Source organism: Myotis davidii, unplaced genomic scaffold (assembly GCF_000327345.1).
Source record: "Myotis davidii unplaced genomic scaffold, ASM32734v1 scaffold428, whole genome shotgun sequence".
Lineage (NCBI taxonomy): Eukaryota > Metazoa > Chordata > Mammalia > Chiroptera > Vespertilionidae > Myotis > Myotis davidii.
The window spans coordinates 2,505,080-2,521,123 of record NW_006299834.1 but is presented as its reverse complement, the minus strand read 5'-3'; the positions used below and the strand labels follow the sequence as shown (position 1 = coordinate 2,521,123).

At 39.0% G+C, this 16,044-nt stretch overlaps 1 protein-coding gene across 1 annotated transcript in view; it reads left to right on the top strand.

The window, feature by feature from the left end:
• The window catches only part of EP300 (E1A binding protein p300), a 71,381-nt gene that overhangs the window by 20,345 nt on the left and 34,992 nt on the right, over positions 1-16,044 (top strand). Inside the window, exons 3-10 of the mRNA XM_006775972.2 lie at positions 5,938-6,114; positions 7,622-7,883; positions 8,640-8,753; positions 10,022-10,267; positions 12,173-12,266; positions 12,842-12,979; positions 14,635-14,752; positions 15,410-15,584. Of these exons, the coding sequence (XP_006776035.1) occupies positions 5,938-6,114; positions 7,622-7,883; positions 8,640-8,753; positions 10,022-10,267; positions 12,173-12,266; positions 12,842-12,979; positions 14,635-14,752; positions 15,410-15,584 (1,324 nt within the window). The remainder of the gene's footprint in view (positions 1-5,937; positions 6,115-7,621; positions 7,884-8,639; positions 8,754-10,021; positions 10,268-12,172; positions 12,267-12,841; positions 12,980-14,634; positions 14,753-15,409; positions 15,585-16,044) is intronic.

Here is a 16,044-nt window from a genome sequence, read left to right as displayed (position 1 = left end):
CAGTTGCTATGATGTGCACTGAACACCACGGGGCAGACGCTCCAACCAGTAGGTTAGCTTGCTGCTGGGGTCTGACCAATTGGGACTGAGCGAGACTGAGTGAGATGCGCTGGACATGTCCTAGAGCCCTCCCGCAATCCCTCCCCAGCTGGCCAACCTCCCGTGTCCCTCCCTGGCCTCAGTCCTGCACCAGTGTGATCCCTTGGCCAGGCCTGTGCCCTCTCACAATCCGGGACCCCTCGGGATGTCAGAGAGACGGTTTCAGCCTGATTTCACAGGCCAGGCTGAGGGACCCACTGCTGCATGAATTTGTGCACCGGGCCTCTAGTTTGTGTGTGTGTGTGTGTGTGTGTGTGTGTGTGTGTATCTTTGCCTTCCTCCCTCCGTCCCTCCCTACTTTCCATTCTGTCTCAAAATCAATGGAGAAAATATCCTCAGGTGAGGATTAAAAGAATACATATATTTCCTTGTTTTAAATGAGTGCCCAGATTTTGAACCATACTACCTGAAGGATATGGGCTATCCCACATCCTCCTCTAAATTTAGCTGCATTTTGTGAAGCTTCTTGGTTAAATCATTTCACAAGATATTATATCTGCCTCCTAAAAAATGCTGGTGACAAAAGAAATTTGAAAATTATTTTTTTAAATAGCTGTCCTTTGTGTATGAAGAAGAAATGAAGTTAACTAATACAAACATCATAATTAATGGTGTGGACTATGGAACTCTACCCTACCTGGGTTAAAAATGGATCATCCACTTACATAGCTATGTTACATCAGGCAATTTGCCTGCCGTGCCTCTGTTTTCTCATCTGTAGAATGTGAATAGTCAGAGTGAGGTGTAAACCACCTCAGAACTGTTGAAGTACTAAATGAATTGAGAAAATAAGCTCTTTATGCGTGGTATATAGTGAGCACTTACTAGTGCAGGAGGAGGAGGAGGAGGAGGAGTAGCAGCAAGTGGTCAGTATTATTGTAGTTGCCATTCGTGATGATTTAAAACATTTTTATGGGGTAGGAAAGAAATCAAAACTACATCATATGGTTAAGCTACAGTCTTTTAGAAGGGCAGCTGTCAGCTATAATGGAGAATAAATCGATGTACCACATGAACAGCAATTGACTAGAGCAGTGGTCGGCAAACTGCAGCTTGTGAACCACATGTGGCTCTTTGGCCCCTTGAGTGTGGCTCTTCCACAAAATACCACGTGCGGGCGCGCACGTACAGTGCGATTGAAACTTTGTGGCCCATGCGCAGAAGTCGGTATTTTGTGGAAGAACCACACTCCAGGGGCCGAAGAGCCGCATGTGGCTCGCAAGCCTCAGTTTGCTGACCACTGGACTAGAGGATGTGGAAGATGCTACTAGTAGAGACTTAGTGTGTTAATACATACTTTTGAAGGAAAGTTTACTTTCTTTGGAACTAAGGATTATTTTAAAAGTGTTCATTAATATTCTGGAGTTTTTAGTTTTTGTAGAAATAAATACAAAATAAATCTGTCTATGAAATAGCTTATTGTGATTAAGGTGACACTCAACCACTAAGCCATACTGGCTGGGCTCAAATTATTTTTAAAGAAAAAAAAAATAGCCCTAACCAATTTGGCTCAGTGGATAGAGCATCGGGCTGCAGACTGAAGGGTCCCAGGTTCGATTCCGGCCAAGGGCATGTACCTTGGTTGCAGGCACATACCCAGTAGGGAGTGTGCAGGAGGCAGCTGATCGATGTTCCTCTCTCATCGATGTTTCTAACTGTCTATCCCTCTCCCTTCCTCTCTGTAAAAAAAAATCAATAAAATATATTTTTTAAAAAAGAAAGAAAAACTAACCCCCTGCATGTCCTTTCTGTTTTAGCTTCCTAGAACTGTTTGTGATTTCCTGGTCATTTGCCTTTTCAGTTTAGGTAGTTATCTGTATTGCTGTGGTCTAGGTAGGTGATAATGGGTAGTTGGTCATCTTGATCATGTTCACTATAGAGAAGGGAACAAGAGCACATCATTACAGTGTAGCAGAAATTAAATACAGTATATTCCCTTCCAATTATATTTGGTGAGGGAGTAGTTTGGTCTGGGGTTACTTTCTAACAGGGACTGAGGAACTCTAAAGGAGACTGTAAAACTAAAGCCTGATTCTGTTGGTCTGAGTGACCAAACGTGTGGGGAATGAATACTATCAACTGACTAGCAGTCAGTATATTTGAGACCAGTCTGCTAGAGAGTAAACTTGGAGTTTCTAGGTAATGCATTGTGATTGAGGAAACAAGCAATTCAAGGAACTAATTGAAACTCTGTTAGTATAGGCAGACAAGAAAGTGACTATATGAAGGACCAGATTCTGCTGGGATGTAGTATTTGAATAAAGACAGACATTATGCTTACTAACAAGAGACATTAAGGCAGCTTATAAATCCTCTGCATTTTATTTATGTAAATAATGGGTACTTAAATGCATAACTTATTATCTGTTGGTGTTTTATGGCCTGTCATGCAGGTTCTGTGATAGAATGGCTTTCATTTTATGTCGAGCACAAATTTCCATGCTAATAGCAAACACAATTAAGCGAAATATAACTCCCCCAGGTGTAGGTGTGCATATTATTGGAACTGTCTATATATAAAAGCCTAAGTGACCATTACAACAGAACGACCAGTCAACCAGTTGCTTTGATGCACACTGACCACCAGGGGCCAGGCACTCAACACAGGAGCTGCTCCCTGGTGGTCAGTGTGCTCTCCAGAGGGCGAGTACCTCCGCTCATCCAAAAGCCCTGCTCACGGCAGGTGCAGCAGGCCAGGGTGAGCAAGTGGTGCAGCCTGACTCGAGCTCCTCCCTGGCTGCTTGGTTCACTGCTACATCCCAGGCGGTGGGGTGCGGGGGTCCTGGATTGTGAGAGGGTGCAGGCCAGGCTGAGGGAATCCATGCACCAGGTCTCTAGTATTAGTATAAATATTAGTACTTTAAAAGCATATGTAGCAGCAGCAGCACTTGCAGCCACATTTGAAACTACCAAAAGGAACCTAAACTTGCATTGAAGCATATTTCTGTATCTGATTGTCCTTATAATCTTACTGGCCAGATGCACTTAGGAAATTCCAATTATTGGAGACCAAATCAGCAAGTTTTTTACTTTGGATGCTTTTCCATTAGTCTGCCCCATTTTTTTTTAATTCTTTATTATTGAAAGTATTACATATGTTTCCTTTTTACCCCCTTTGACCTCTCCCAGCCTGCTCCCGCCCCTTAGCACAGGCCTTCATCCCCTGCTGTCAGTGTCCATTGGTTATGCTTATATGCATGCATACAAGTCCTTTGGTTGATCTCTTACCCCTCTCTTACCCCTCTCCCCTCCCCCCCCCCGCCCCATTCTTTTATGCTTTCACCCAAACCATGCCACTTCCCTTTCATCATTAGAGCACTAGGCAAGTTACTTAACTCCTAGGCTCCAATCTCATCTGGAAAATATGAATGTACTTAAATTTTTTTCTTTGAACTGATAAATATGTCATATTCTTATAAATTTGCAGAGTATAGATATTGCATATGATTTTAAAAACTGAATTTTATTTACGGAGGTTTATGCCATTTATTTTATGCCTTTTATAATTTGTTTTCCTGAGTTAACAAGCTCTGTTGTCAATCAGGTTATGGTGGTGGTGCTATAAAGATAAAATAAGGTTCTTTCCCTTTTGTGCATTTTCTGGGAATAGAGGCATACATTTTAACAAGTTATTTTGTCACTTGTATTATAAATAAAGTCATGAACATTTTTATCAAGATAGAAAGAGAGCTCTTTAGCTGTTTAGGACAATAAGCAGATTCTTCACATAGATGGTAACTTTTGGATGAGTAGAATACGTAGCTGCTTCCTAGTGATAGTTGCACCAACTGAGTAAACAACCAAAAAAGTGAAAATTGGACTGCCTCTTTGTGAACTTGACTATTTTATTTCTTTTATAGGTTAGAATTCAGGAGTTAAATAGGAAAGGGAGATATGCCACTGCCTAGTTTTAGGGAAAAGGATAAGCTTAAGGCAAATACTGGAGATTTAAGAAGCATGATGCCCTCAGATTTGCAAGTTATAGGATACCATGGAGAAATAGCCAGGCCTCATGCACACCATGAAGGCTCTGGTATACCGTGATTTTTTCCCCCTTGCGAATTGAGTGAGGACAGAAGGCAAGAAAACCTGCTGGACACAGCCTCCATAGGCTGCGATGAGGGATTTGAATTAAGGCAGTGACAGCGGGCATGGATATATGGGAAGGATTTGGGCGTAGTGGTGTAGAGGTAGAATTTGAAGGACCCTTTGATAGAATTGGATCTGACTGAGGAGAATAAAAATCTGGTATGACTCCTTTTAATTGGACAGTAGCTGTAGTGTCTTTAGTTTCTACTGAGTGCTTGCTGTATGTTTCTAGTAGGCAATGATTGGCTTATGGTGGGAATTTCTATGGAAGAATAGAATTGTAAGTTGCTTGCATTATCACCAAAACATTTGGCTCTTTGAATAATTAATACTCTGTTTCAAGTAATTATTATACAGTATGATGGCTCCAGGTGGACTTACATAAACACAGAACCTGGGGAGGGGGTGGCGAGGGGTGAGGAGAGACAACTACTTTTTTTTTTTAATGTATTTTATTGATTTTTTTTACAGAGAGGAAGGGAGAGAGATAGAGAGTTGGAAACATCGATGAGAGAGAAACATCGATCACCTGCCTCCTGCACACCCCCTACTGGAGATGTGCCTGCAACCAAGGTACATGCCCTTGACTGGAAACGAACCCAGGACCCTTCAGTCCATAGGCCGATGCTCTATCCACTGAGCCAAACCGGTCAGGGCGACAGCTACTTTTTAAAGTACATAAAGGCTGCAAAGAAAATCAAATTACTTTTAAGTACCAAGTAGGTAATTTAATGAATAAAGAAGCTAGGTTTAAGAGAGCAAGAAGTGTGTGCACTCTGAAGTTTACATGCTTTGTATAAAGGATTTGGATTCAAAAAGTTTAAATCGCTCTGCCATCATGTTCCTAAATAAAAAAGGACATATCCCCCGATCTATAAGTCTTCTACCTTATATAAACAAAATGCCTGGAATAAACATTCAAATGCTTTGACATATTAAACTCTTAATATATTTAGGGATTAGGCAAGTTACTGAGTTGAATTCATTAAGCCCCATAGTTTGTACATTAAATGAAAGTGCATTTAATGCATTAAAAGTGGAGATGAATGATAAACCTTGCTTAGCAGGTATAGCTAAATAAAAATGTTTGTAAGTTTTTCTAAAGTGCATTTATCTCAAATATTTACAGAAGATAGCCCTGTAAATTTACTGTAACTTAGGACCTTAAATCTTAATCGTTATTTTCTTGAGCATACTTCTACAATGTGTTCATATATGCAGAGGGTGTCCTTTATATTTTTCTTTGTTATTTAGGAAGTGACAAATAAAAGGGTCTATTAATGTTCTATTGATACTAGAGGCCCAGTGCACGGGATTCGTAAACTGGTGGGGGACATGGACTGTGGGGATTGGTCCACTGTGGGAGCGCCGCTCATCCCAGTCAGCCGAGCAGCTATGGACCCACCCTCTGAGTGGTTCCGTGGAACTGGAGCACTCACCTATCCAGGGGACCCGGTTGGGGCCGGGCCCAGGGACAGTAGAACTGAGAGGCAATGGAGTAGGCCTCAGCCCCATGGTGGCCACGAATCAGCCTCCAGGGCTATCTCTGCAGCCGGCAGCAGTGGTGGCTGCGCTGCGTGGCCTGCGAACCGCTCATCCCTGTTAGACGAGCAGCGCTGCCCCTGGTGGTCAGTGCGCGTCATAGCGACTGGTCAACCAGTCATTCTGGTCGTTCTGCCATTCTGTCACTGGGCTTTTACTATTAGGATGGGGAATAAGATTTAATTTTTTTCTGTTTCTTGTTCTTAGATGGGAATGATGAACAACCCTAATCCTTATGGTTCACCGTACACTCAGAATTCTGGACAACAGATTGGAACCAGTGGCCTTGGTCTCCAAATTCAGACAAAGCCTGTACTGCCAAATAGCTTATCTCCATTTGCAATGGACAAAAAAGCAGTTCCTGGTGGAGGAATGCCCAACATGGTGGGTAGCAATCTTTTACAAATTTGTTTTCAAATTGGCATTTTAACAAAAGAATTATGTTAAACTTTCTTTCATCCCTTCTATGTACACACTACAATCACTGACCCCTGTGACTGAGGAGACTTGTACCCTCCTTCTCATGGTATTTTGTCACTTGTGAACAGTAAGGGTGCAGGTCCAAATAGGAGTAAGTAGGGTTGCTCTAGTGAAAGTTTTGGAGGTTTGCTATAAGCTTCTCTTGTGAGCATGTCTGTAGGATAGGAAAGCGGAACCATTCTCCCTGGGAAGGATCGCTGGCAAAGGATTCCAACTCCTAATGAACATATCTGCTGATTTGAATCTAATACTACTACACAAAAGGAACATCCCTCTTAAAGTTATGTGTTGTTTTAAACATTGATTTTTTTTTTTATGAGAAAAATTTCTAACACTTTTAACACTGCTCTTTTTCTGAAGTAAAACTATTTCTAGTTGTAACTGTGTCAAGTTGTCCACATTCACTTTTTGGAAAAAAATTGTCCTATAGGAATACTTTTTCTCACTCAGATTTTTTAAAATTTTTTTTGCTTTGTGTCATGTATTTATTGAATGCCGCCTATATTTGATACTCTAGGAAGTGAGGCAGTGACGATAAAAGGATGACTAAAACGTGGCATCTCTGTCCCCAGAAATGTTTACCTTTTTATTGGGGAGAAAAACACACACCAATTTCTTCCAGAATATTTAAAAGCTAATTTTTCAGCCGCCTAAATGCTTCTCAAGAAGCTACTTCGTTCTTTTTTTTTTTTTAATATATTTTATTGATTTTTTACAGAGAGGAAGGAGGGATACAGAGTTAGAAACATCGATGAGGGAGAAACATCAACCAGCTGCCTCCTGCACACCCCCCATTGGGGATGTGCCCGCAACCAAGTTACATGCCCTTGACCGGACTCGAACCTGGGACCCTTGAGTCCGCAGGCCGACGCTCTATCCACTGAGTCAAACCGGTTAGGGCTCCTTTGTTCTTTAAAACCTTACTTGGACATGTCCTCACTATAGATGCCTTGCTTTTCCCTGTTCCCCTGGAGTTTACCATGTCCTTCTCTTTCTTCCCCTCTATGTTATACATTCTTTGATTATGTCATTTGGTAATACTGTGTTTTGTTTTCTTACTAAGTTGAACTTCTCAATGGTAGGACCATTTATTTTGGAATCTCCTGTATCAAAAAATGGAGTCTGGCTTATAGTAGACTGTCATTTATTTTGGAATCTCCTGTATCAAAAAATGGAGTCTGGCTTATAGTAGACTGTCATTTATTTTGGAATCTCCTGTATCAAAAAATGGAGTCTGGCTTATAGTAGACTGTCATTTATTTTGGAATCTCCTGTATCAAAAAATGGAGTCTGGCTTATAGTAGACTGTCCTTAAAGGTTTTAATTGAAAATGTCCAGGTTTCTATTTATTAAAGAGATAGCACATTGTAACACCGAACACTAAGTGTATCTTTATGGTTTTCTCCCTTAGGGCCAACAGCAGGCCCCTCAGGTCCAGCAGCCAGGCCTTGTGACTCCAGTAGCCCAAGGGATGGGCTCTGGAGCCCACACAGCTGATCCGGAGAAGCGCAAACTCATCCAGCAGCAGCTTGTTCTCCTCCTGCACGCTCACAAGTGCCAGCGCCGGGAGCAGGCTAACGGGGAGGTGAGGCAGTGCAATCTTCCCCACTGTCGCACAATGAAAAACGTCCTCAACCATATGACACATTGCCAGTCGGGCAAGTCCTGCCAAGGTGAGTGTTCTCGGAGGGTTTGTGTGCTCAGCTATTAATATTTATATCAGAGAGAAGAGAGACAATAATGGTCAACTGTTTTGAGGCTCCTTTACTGATGTCTTCCTCGATGTAGTAAGATATTCTAAAGTACAGTATCATTTTGTGAGTGAGTATCTAGGGATGTGGTAGGAGCAGAAAGTTTTAAAGGACTTCTTTTTTGTGTTGATACTTACTGACTCTGATTTGCCCAGCATAGTATACCTAAAATATTGAGGGTTTGCTAACTGACGTAATACAATTTATATATTTGTGGAATCATTGGAAATCTACTTTTATAGAATAAAGTACGCTGAACAGCTTGATGGTGAAAAATATGGGGCCTGGCCCTTGCCGAGCAACTGCCCTACACCAAAGGTTGCAAGTTTGATTCCTGGTCAGGGCCTTTCCCTTCTCTCTAAAAATTAATTTTTCAAAAAAACATATCCTTGAGTGAGGATTTTAAAAAAGTGTGTTTTTTAAATATGGGCTATGGAGCGAGACCGCTTGAGATTGAATCCCATTTGGGGTACTCTCTGATGTTGTGCACATTGCCCACTTTTTTGCCTGCTTGCTTAATTATGAAATGTGAGTACTAATAGCTACCCTGTAGGACTGTTATAAAGATGAAATCAGTTAATAACATCTATGGCACTTGTTAAGTAGTCAATAAGTTAGCTGATACTAATGTAAAGATGTAACCTGCACTTGAAAAAAAGTTATTTTTCTTTTTTTTAGTGGCCCACTGTGCATCTTCTCGACAAATCATCTCCCACTGGAAGAACTGTACGAGGCATGACTGTCCTGTGTGTCTCCCCCTGAAAAATGCGGGGGATAAGAGAAATCAGCAGTGTAAGCAATTAAATCTTTTATTTTTTTTATAATATATTTCTATATTGATTTCAGAGAGGAAGGGAGAGGGGGAAAGAGATAGAAAGCAATTAAATCTTTTATACCAAAACTATTCCTAGACTCTCTTCATACAATTTGGTGGGATTTAGAGTATTTGATTATGTGAAGTTCCTTTAGCTGCCTAGTTGTTTTCAGTTTTCATTAACTTCATATTAATAAAGTTAGAATTGAACTGTTTATTACCAAAAATAAGATCCAGAAACTTAGTATTTTTTATGAAAAATGATGGCTGGCCTGGCCAGTGTGGTGAGGCTCAGTAGTTAGCATTGACCCAGGAACCAAGAGGTCACCCTTTGATTACCAGTCAGGGCCATGCCTGGGTTGAGGCTCAATCCCCAAAAGAGGACGTGCAGGAGGCAGCTGATCGATGATGTTTGTCTCTCATCGATGTTTCTGTCTATCTCTCACCCTTCCTCTCTAAAAATCAATAAAAACATTGAAACAAAAATGATGGGTGAATTTATGTTCCATTTTTAAATTCATGAAAATGTAAAAGATTGATGCTGTAACATTGGGCAAATCATTCCTCTATGTCTATGATCTAAATATTTAGATAATTTGAAATTATTTAAAAAGAGTGAAAAAATGGAATTTTTTTTAGAAACCTGAAGCGATGATATGCTTTTCATAGAGAAAAGGCAAATCAAGAGTAGACAGAAGTTCAGCTACCACATCTCCACACTAGAAACAAAACATTAAGCATTTAGGATTGAAAGACAAATTCAGAGATACATATAGAGAATGTGTAAAAGAAATTAAACTTCATAAATTAATGAAGAAAATATAAGTAGCCCAGTAGAAAATTTAGACTAGGAAACAGACAATTCACTAGCGGGAGGAAATACCAAAAGTTCACTATAAAGTAAGAAACGAAGTACCATCTCTCCCATCACATCGGCAGAAGCAGTGCTCCCTAGTGTTGGCGTTGGTATGGCTCTGAGGGCTTCTACACTGTTGCTGGGACATTAATACAGCTTTCAGGAAGGATTTTGGGTATTTTGGATCAAAAGCCTTTTCATGCCAATGAACTCCTTTGACTAGTCAGTTCTCCATCTAGAATTTTTTTCCAGGGAAATAATGGGGGAAAGATGCATGTACTGAGATGTTTCACAAAACAATAATTTTATGGTTTTAAAAGTCATTTAAACATGTTAGTCCTTTTTTTAAAAAAACCATCTTTAATATTGTAATTCTTTTTCTTTCTATAGCAATTCTGACTGGAACACCAGTTGGACTTGGAAATACTAGTTCTCTAGGTGTGGGTCAACAGTCTACACCCAGCCTGAGTACTGTCAGTCAGATTGACCCCAGCTCTATAGAAAGAGCCTATGCAGCCCTTGGACTACCCTATCAAGTAAATCAAATGCCGACACAGGCCCAGGTACAAGCAAAGAACCAGCAGAATCAGCAATCGGGGCAGTCTCCCCAAGGCATGCGGCCCATGAGCAACATGAGTAAGTTTGTGTCCTACTAGTGAAAAATGTGGTGATGTGTCTGTAAATGCCATGTAATATATAGGATTAACTCCTTAGATTATTTACTATATGTGTATGTACCTGTTTCTCCCACTCTCAATTTTTTTGTCACATGTTTAATTTTTGAAGTAATTTTTTTTTAAAGATTATAGTTGCCTTGTAATCCACATACCAGAGGCAACTGCTACTGGTTTATATCCTCCTAAATCCTTTTATGCATGTGTATCTTTAATTTCTAGAATAGAATCCCATGTGTTATTCTATAAGATAATTTATTTAACACAAAGTTGCCATCTTTCATTTTTTGTACTCAGTATGTCCTTTTTAGTGGTTGCATAGTGCTTCATTGTATAAAACAAATCTCTAACAGATGGATATTTGGATTTCCAGGTTTTTTGTTTCTTTGTCTTTTGTTGTTATTTTACTTTACTTTTTAAAATATATTTTTATTGCCCGAACACTGTCAGACTATGAACCAGGAGGTTATGGTTCAGTTCCTGGTCAGAGCACATGCTCAGGTTGTGCGCTTGATCCCCAGTGTGAGGCAGCTGATAGAGGTTACTCTGTCTCCCTCCTTCCTCTCTTTTTAAAATCAATAAAAATATTTAAAAAATAATATATATTCTGGGTTCTTAATAGTCATTGCAGGTTTAAGGAACAAAGTAGTATTTTGGTGACTTCTCCTTTCTGAGTACATTTTCTCCTAAATTTTAATTTGGACCAACATTTGTTCACTAATGTCATGGAATGTACAGTTTATATTTTAATTACTCCATTTGGTATGAACTAATTTTCATCTACTTTATGGAAATTCTGGAACTAATACCATCAAAAACTTCCCGAGTTTTGCACCCTCTTCTAAAAGCTTTGTATCTTGCCCTAGCTAGTTTGGCTCAGTGGATAGAATGTCAGCCTGTGGACTGAAGGGTCCTGGGTTCGATTCCAGTCAAGGGCACATGCCCAGGTTGCAGGCTCGATTTTCAGTAGGGGGTGTGTGGGAGGCAGCCAATCAGTGATTCTCGTCATTGATGTTTCTATCTCTCTCCCTTTCCCTTCCTCTCTGAAATCAATAAAATATATTTTTAAAAATAAATAAATAAAAGTTTGTATCTCATTTATTTAGTAGATATCTCTATTTTATGCTTCCAAGCTGTTGGATTTTTAGAGAAGGTATTTATGTTTATGATTCTGTGTCATAGCATCTTTATCTGAGGTGTGTAGTACTGGGAGGATGAAACACCAAAGTAAACATACTGATGCTTCCATGGGGAAGCTATATTCACCATAACAACTTGATATTACAAGTGTGTCGCTGTGGCAGAACTGGCTGTAATGCCAGAATATTCTCAGTTAAAAATTTTAGGTACCTGTGATTGACAAGAGCATTTGGATAATTGAATAAGCAACATTCATTCAGATGTGCTTTGTGCTGAAAAAACATACCATAGGGACATGTTCTTTACTTTGTAACATTTCTAGTCTGGATGGGCGTGTAAGTGATTAAATAAACAAAAATACAGAATCTCTATTATATGTCAGGTTATCAAGATTCTGTATCAGGGAGGCGAAGAAGGAATCCCCTCTGGAGCCCCAAATTAGAGATTTTTACTGTAAAACTTCCACAATCACATTCTCAGTCTTCTAGTTCCTATTGAATTCACTTATTCTGTAAAGATTTTTTAGTGCCCAGCTGGTGTTGCTCAGTGGTTGACCGTCGACCTATGAACCAGGAGGTCACAGTCAGTGTAAAAATTTCTTGTGATAATTTCTTCAACACTTTTATAACTTTTCCTGCTCAGTGGGTGTTTTGCTGCTGCTGCTGCTGCTGCTGTTGTTGTTACTGGTATTTAAAATATTGTATCTTTTTTTTTTGTTTTAACCTAGATGCTAGTCCTATGGGAGTAAATGGAGGTGTAGGCGTTCAGACATCAAATCTTCTTTCTGACTCGATGTTGCATTCAGCCATAAATTCTCAAAAGTAAGTTTTATTTTGGATGTGGTCTGTGTTGTTTTCTAAACATGTTAGAATTTCTTACGATTTTCTTAGTTTCTTTGATTTGAAGATATTCTTAATGTATAAAGACAAATATGGTATTTGAGACCATACTTTTAGGCTTTCTATAACATATTTGAAATCGTATTAATTATTTGGGGTAACCTACAACTTCCCATATACTTCCTGTAGGAAGTTGCAAGTCTGTGCAGCTACTTAAAAAATGAATTTGCTCTATCCCATTGTTAAGAATTAGTCCATTGTCCAACGAATTCCCTAGGATAATCTGTGTCAAAATGCCAACATAGTCTTACAATACAAGAGTTACATGTCTTCCTCCCCTTCACACAATGAAATGTTGTGGGTTAACACTTTCCGTCACAGAAGCACAAACACATTTACACTGTCTCCCCATACCATCCAACCCCACCCCACCCCACCCTGACTTCTTTATGTAATAGATAGACCTGTCACAGTGTATTAGACCCATCACTTTCCACTCTACTTAAATGAGATCTTGCTCCTATCCTCTTCACTGAAACTATTTCTCCTTTTTAAAGCCCAATGATGAGTGAAAATGCCAGTGTGGCCTCCTTGGGTCCTATGCCAACAGCAGCTCAACCATCCAGTACTGGAATTCGGAAACAGTGGCATGAAGATATTACTCAGGATCTTCGAAATCATCTTGTTCACAAACTGTAAGATTGTAGGCATGTCTTATTCATAAAGAGTTACCATGTCAGTATGCTTCTAATCTGCCAGGCACTTAACCACAAGAGGAATATTACTGATTTTTCTCTAGCCTGGCTGTTGTTGCTAATATACTTCTGCTCCTGTGGCATTCTTGCTTCTTAGTTTCTGCTTCTCAAGTTTTTAATCGTCTTTGTTAGTATCTCAACTTTAACTATTCTGCCTAGTGACAGTAATAAATATATTAATTAAAAATTATTCACTTTATCGTTACTGCTTTTACAAAATTCATAATTTTAAAAGAAAAACTAGGTCTCAGCTCATTAGAATGTGGCAACAATTTTTTGTTATTCCTGGTAAAGCTTTTATTATGTTGAGAAGTTAAATCTAGTAGGATGTTTTTCTGATCCTCCAATAGTGTGTGTGTGTGTGTGTGTGTGTGTGTGTATCAATAATTTGTGGAATAGTTCACACTATTTGTTGAAAAGTTTATATATTTCAGGCACTCTGCCTCACAAACACTGTCTTATTTTAAGAGTAATTGTTAGAATAAAGAGGGGAAAGGCTGATAGAGTGGGAAAATGTAATGCACCCAGTATCAAAAAGATAGAGCCTGGACCTCTCTGATTACAGAACTTACACTTCAGCACACAGCATTTTTATTTTTGGATAAAAGTCTTTGTCTCTTTTCTTCACTTAATAGAGGTATTTTGTTCATTCCATCCACATTTTTATTTAATGAACAGGGTTAATTATTTGGGGTTGATCATCTGACTTGATGTTATTTTTTTTTACTAACTCAAGTATTCATCTAAACTTCCACATATTTCTTCCTCTTCTGGCTCTTCAAGTACTATTAAACTGAACATGAGATAGCCAAATGATAAAATTAGTGGCTTGAAATCACATTGGTCAGTTTATAGGAATACTAGTGCCAAGCATTTTGTAGGAAATGACCAGAGAGTAAGAGACTTTTAGCAGAATTATGATGCATTTCTGCCCCCTCCACTTCAAGTTTTTTATATTTTAAGATTTCATAGTGATGATTAGGTTTTATTTACTAAGCTGAATAAATTTAGGAAAGTAGAAGGATCTGAAGGCTGTTGCTAATTGATACTGTACCAAAGGTCAGGTTTCCTTACTTCCTTTATGCAAATTGTACAGTATAATTGTTTGTTACAAATGATAGTCATAGAGAGGGGCCAGAGAGTATTTTTATGGAGTCATTTCTTTATTCAGATCAGGAAAACCTTTTGTTTACCACAAAAGGACAATTTCATCTTGGTCAGTATTTTATATTAGAGCACATTCCACATCTTCCCTTTATTTATTTTTAAATGTTTTATTGGTTTCAGAGAGGAAGTGGGGAGAGAGAGAGAAACATTAGTAATGAGAGAGAATCATTGTTTGGCTGCCTCCAGCACGCCCCACACTGATCGAGCCTAGCATGTGTCTGACAGGGAATCAAACCATGACCTCCTAATTCATAGGTTGATGCTCACCCACTGAGCCACACCCACCAGGCTCACCCCTCACTTTTAAATTTAATTCAATGTGTACATTGTACAAAAATGAAAAAATTTAAAGTACTGTACTAGTATATTTCTATGATGAGTTCAAAAAGCCTTTGTGATATAACAGTGTTAGGATTCTCTATTCTTAGTGTTCAAGCCATATTTCCTACTCCGGATCCTGCTGCTTTAAAAGACAGACGGATGGAAAACCTAGTTGCATATGCCCGGAAAGTGGAAGGGGACATGTATGAATCTGCAAATAATCGAGTGAGCACCTATTTTTTTCTATATAAAGTCAGAAATGGCCCTGTTCTGGTTGCTTAGTTTATTCCTCTTTGTAATATGTACTTCAGAAGATACCTTTAGCTGTCCTGTCTTATTCTCACTGTGTCAAGATAACAAAGTAATTTTCTTAAAGTGTACATCATCAAGACTTTTACATTTTTCCTCTTATTAATACAGTCCACTCATGTGGCACTTTATCTGGGTTGTCCTTCTGTCAACTTAGAAAGTGGTTGAGCTGTTTCCAGCTCTGTGCTATTTTCACTAGAATATGGTGAATCAGCTGCTTAGTCAAGTAGTATTGCAGTTTCTCTGAATCATTTGAACTTCCGTCTCTAAATTGGCACTTCTTAAAATTTGTAGCATAATCTTTGCATGTGCTGTAAATTGCCAGCACATACTTTGTAAACCGACTTTGAGAAGTCATACTTAGTTTATAGATTCATAGTGAAGCTGCTTTTCACATGATCATTCCAAAATGAGCTCATGTTTGGAATGATCCAAGAAAGTAGATTAGGTTCTTCCCACTTTTGGTTTCTGCCTACTTACGTGAAGCTGAAATCTCTTCTTAGTTCATTTTTTCTGTTACCAAATGGTAGTTCTTTTTTCCTCATTTCCATTTTATTTCCAAAATTTAAAAAGGCGGAATACTACCACCTGCTAGCTGAGAAGATCTATAAAATCCAGAAAGAACTAGAAGAAAAACGAAGGACTAGACTACAGAAACAAAACATGCTACCAAATGCTGCAGGCATGGTGCCAGTTTCCATGAATCCAGGGCCTAACATGGGGCAACCACAACCAGGAATGACTTCTAGTAAGTGCTTTTTGTTGTATTTGATTTGGAGAAAATTTGGTAATAAATGATTTCTCACCAAAGTGATTAATTTGCATTAGCTTATGCAACTACCGTATTTGCCGGCGTATAAGACGACCCCCTAACATTTCCACTCAAAATACAGAGTTTGTTATATACTCGCCGTATAAGACTACCCCCTCTTCCGCACACCTTCCACACACCAAATAAAAGGTAAAACAATATCAGATTTGATTTTAACATTTTAATTTATATTCAAATGCTTATGACATGCAGGAAAACTGTCACAAGGCTGTATGTAATCAAACATATACATAAAACAGTGCAAGTTTATTACCGGTAAACATACCGGTAATTCACTAAAGAAAACACACTCTATAGACTGGTACCGTAGATGCTTCTCAGGAACACAGGCAAGCAGCCCACAACCTAGAGGGACTGTCAATGATAGAAGAAAGAT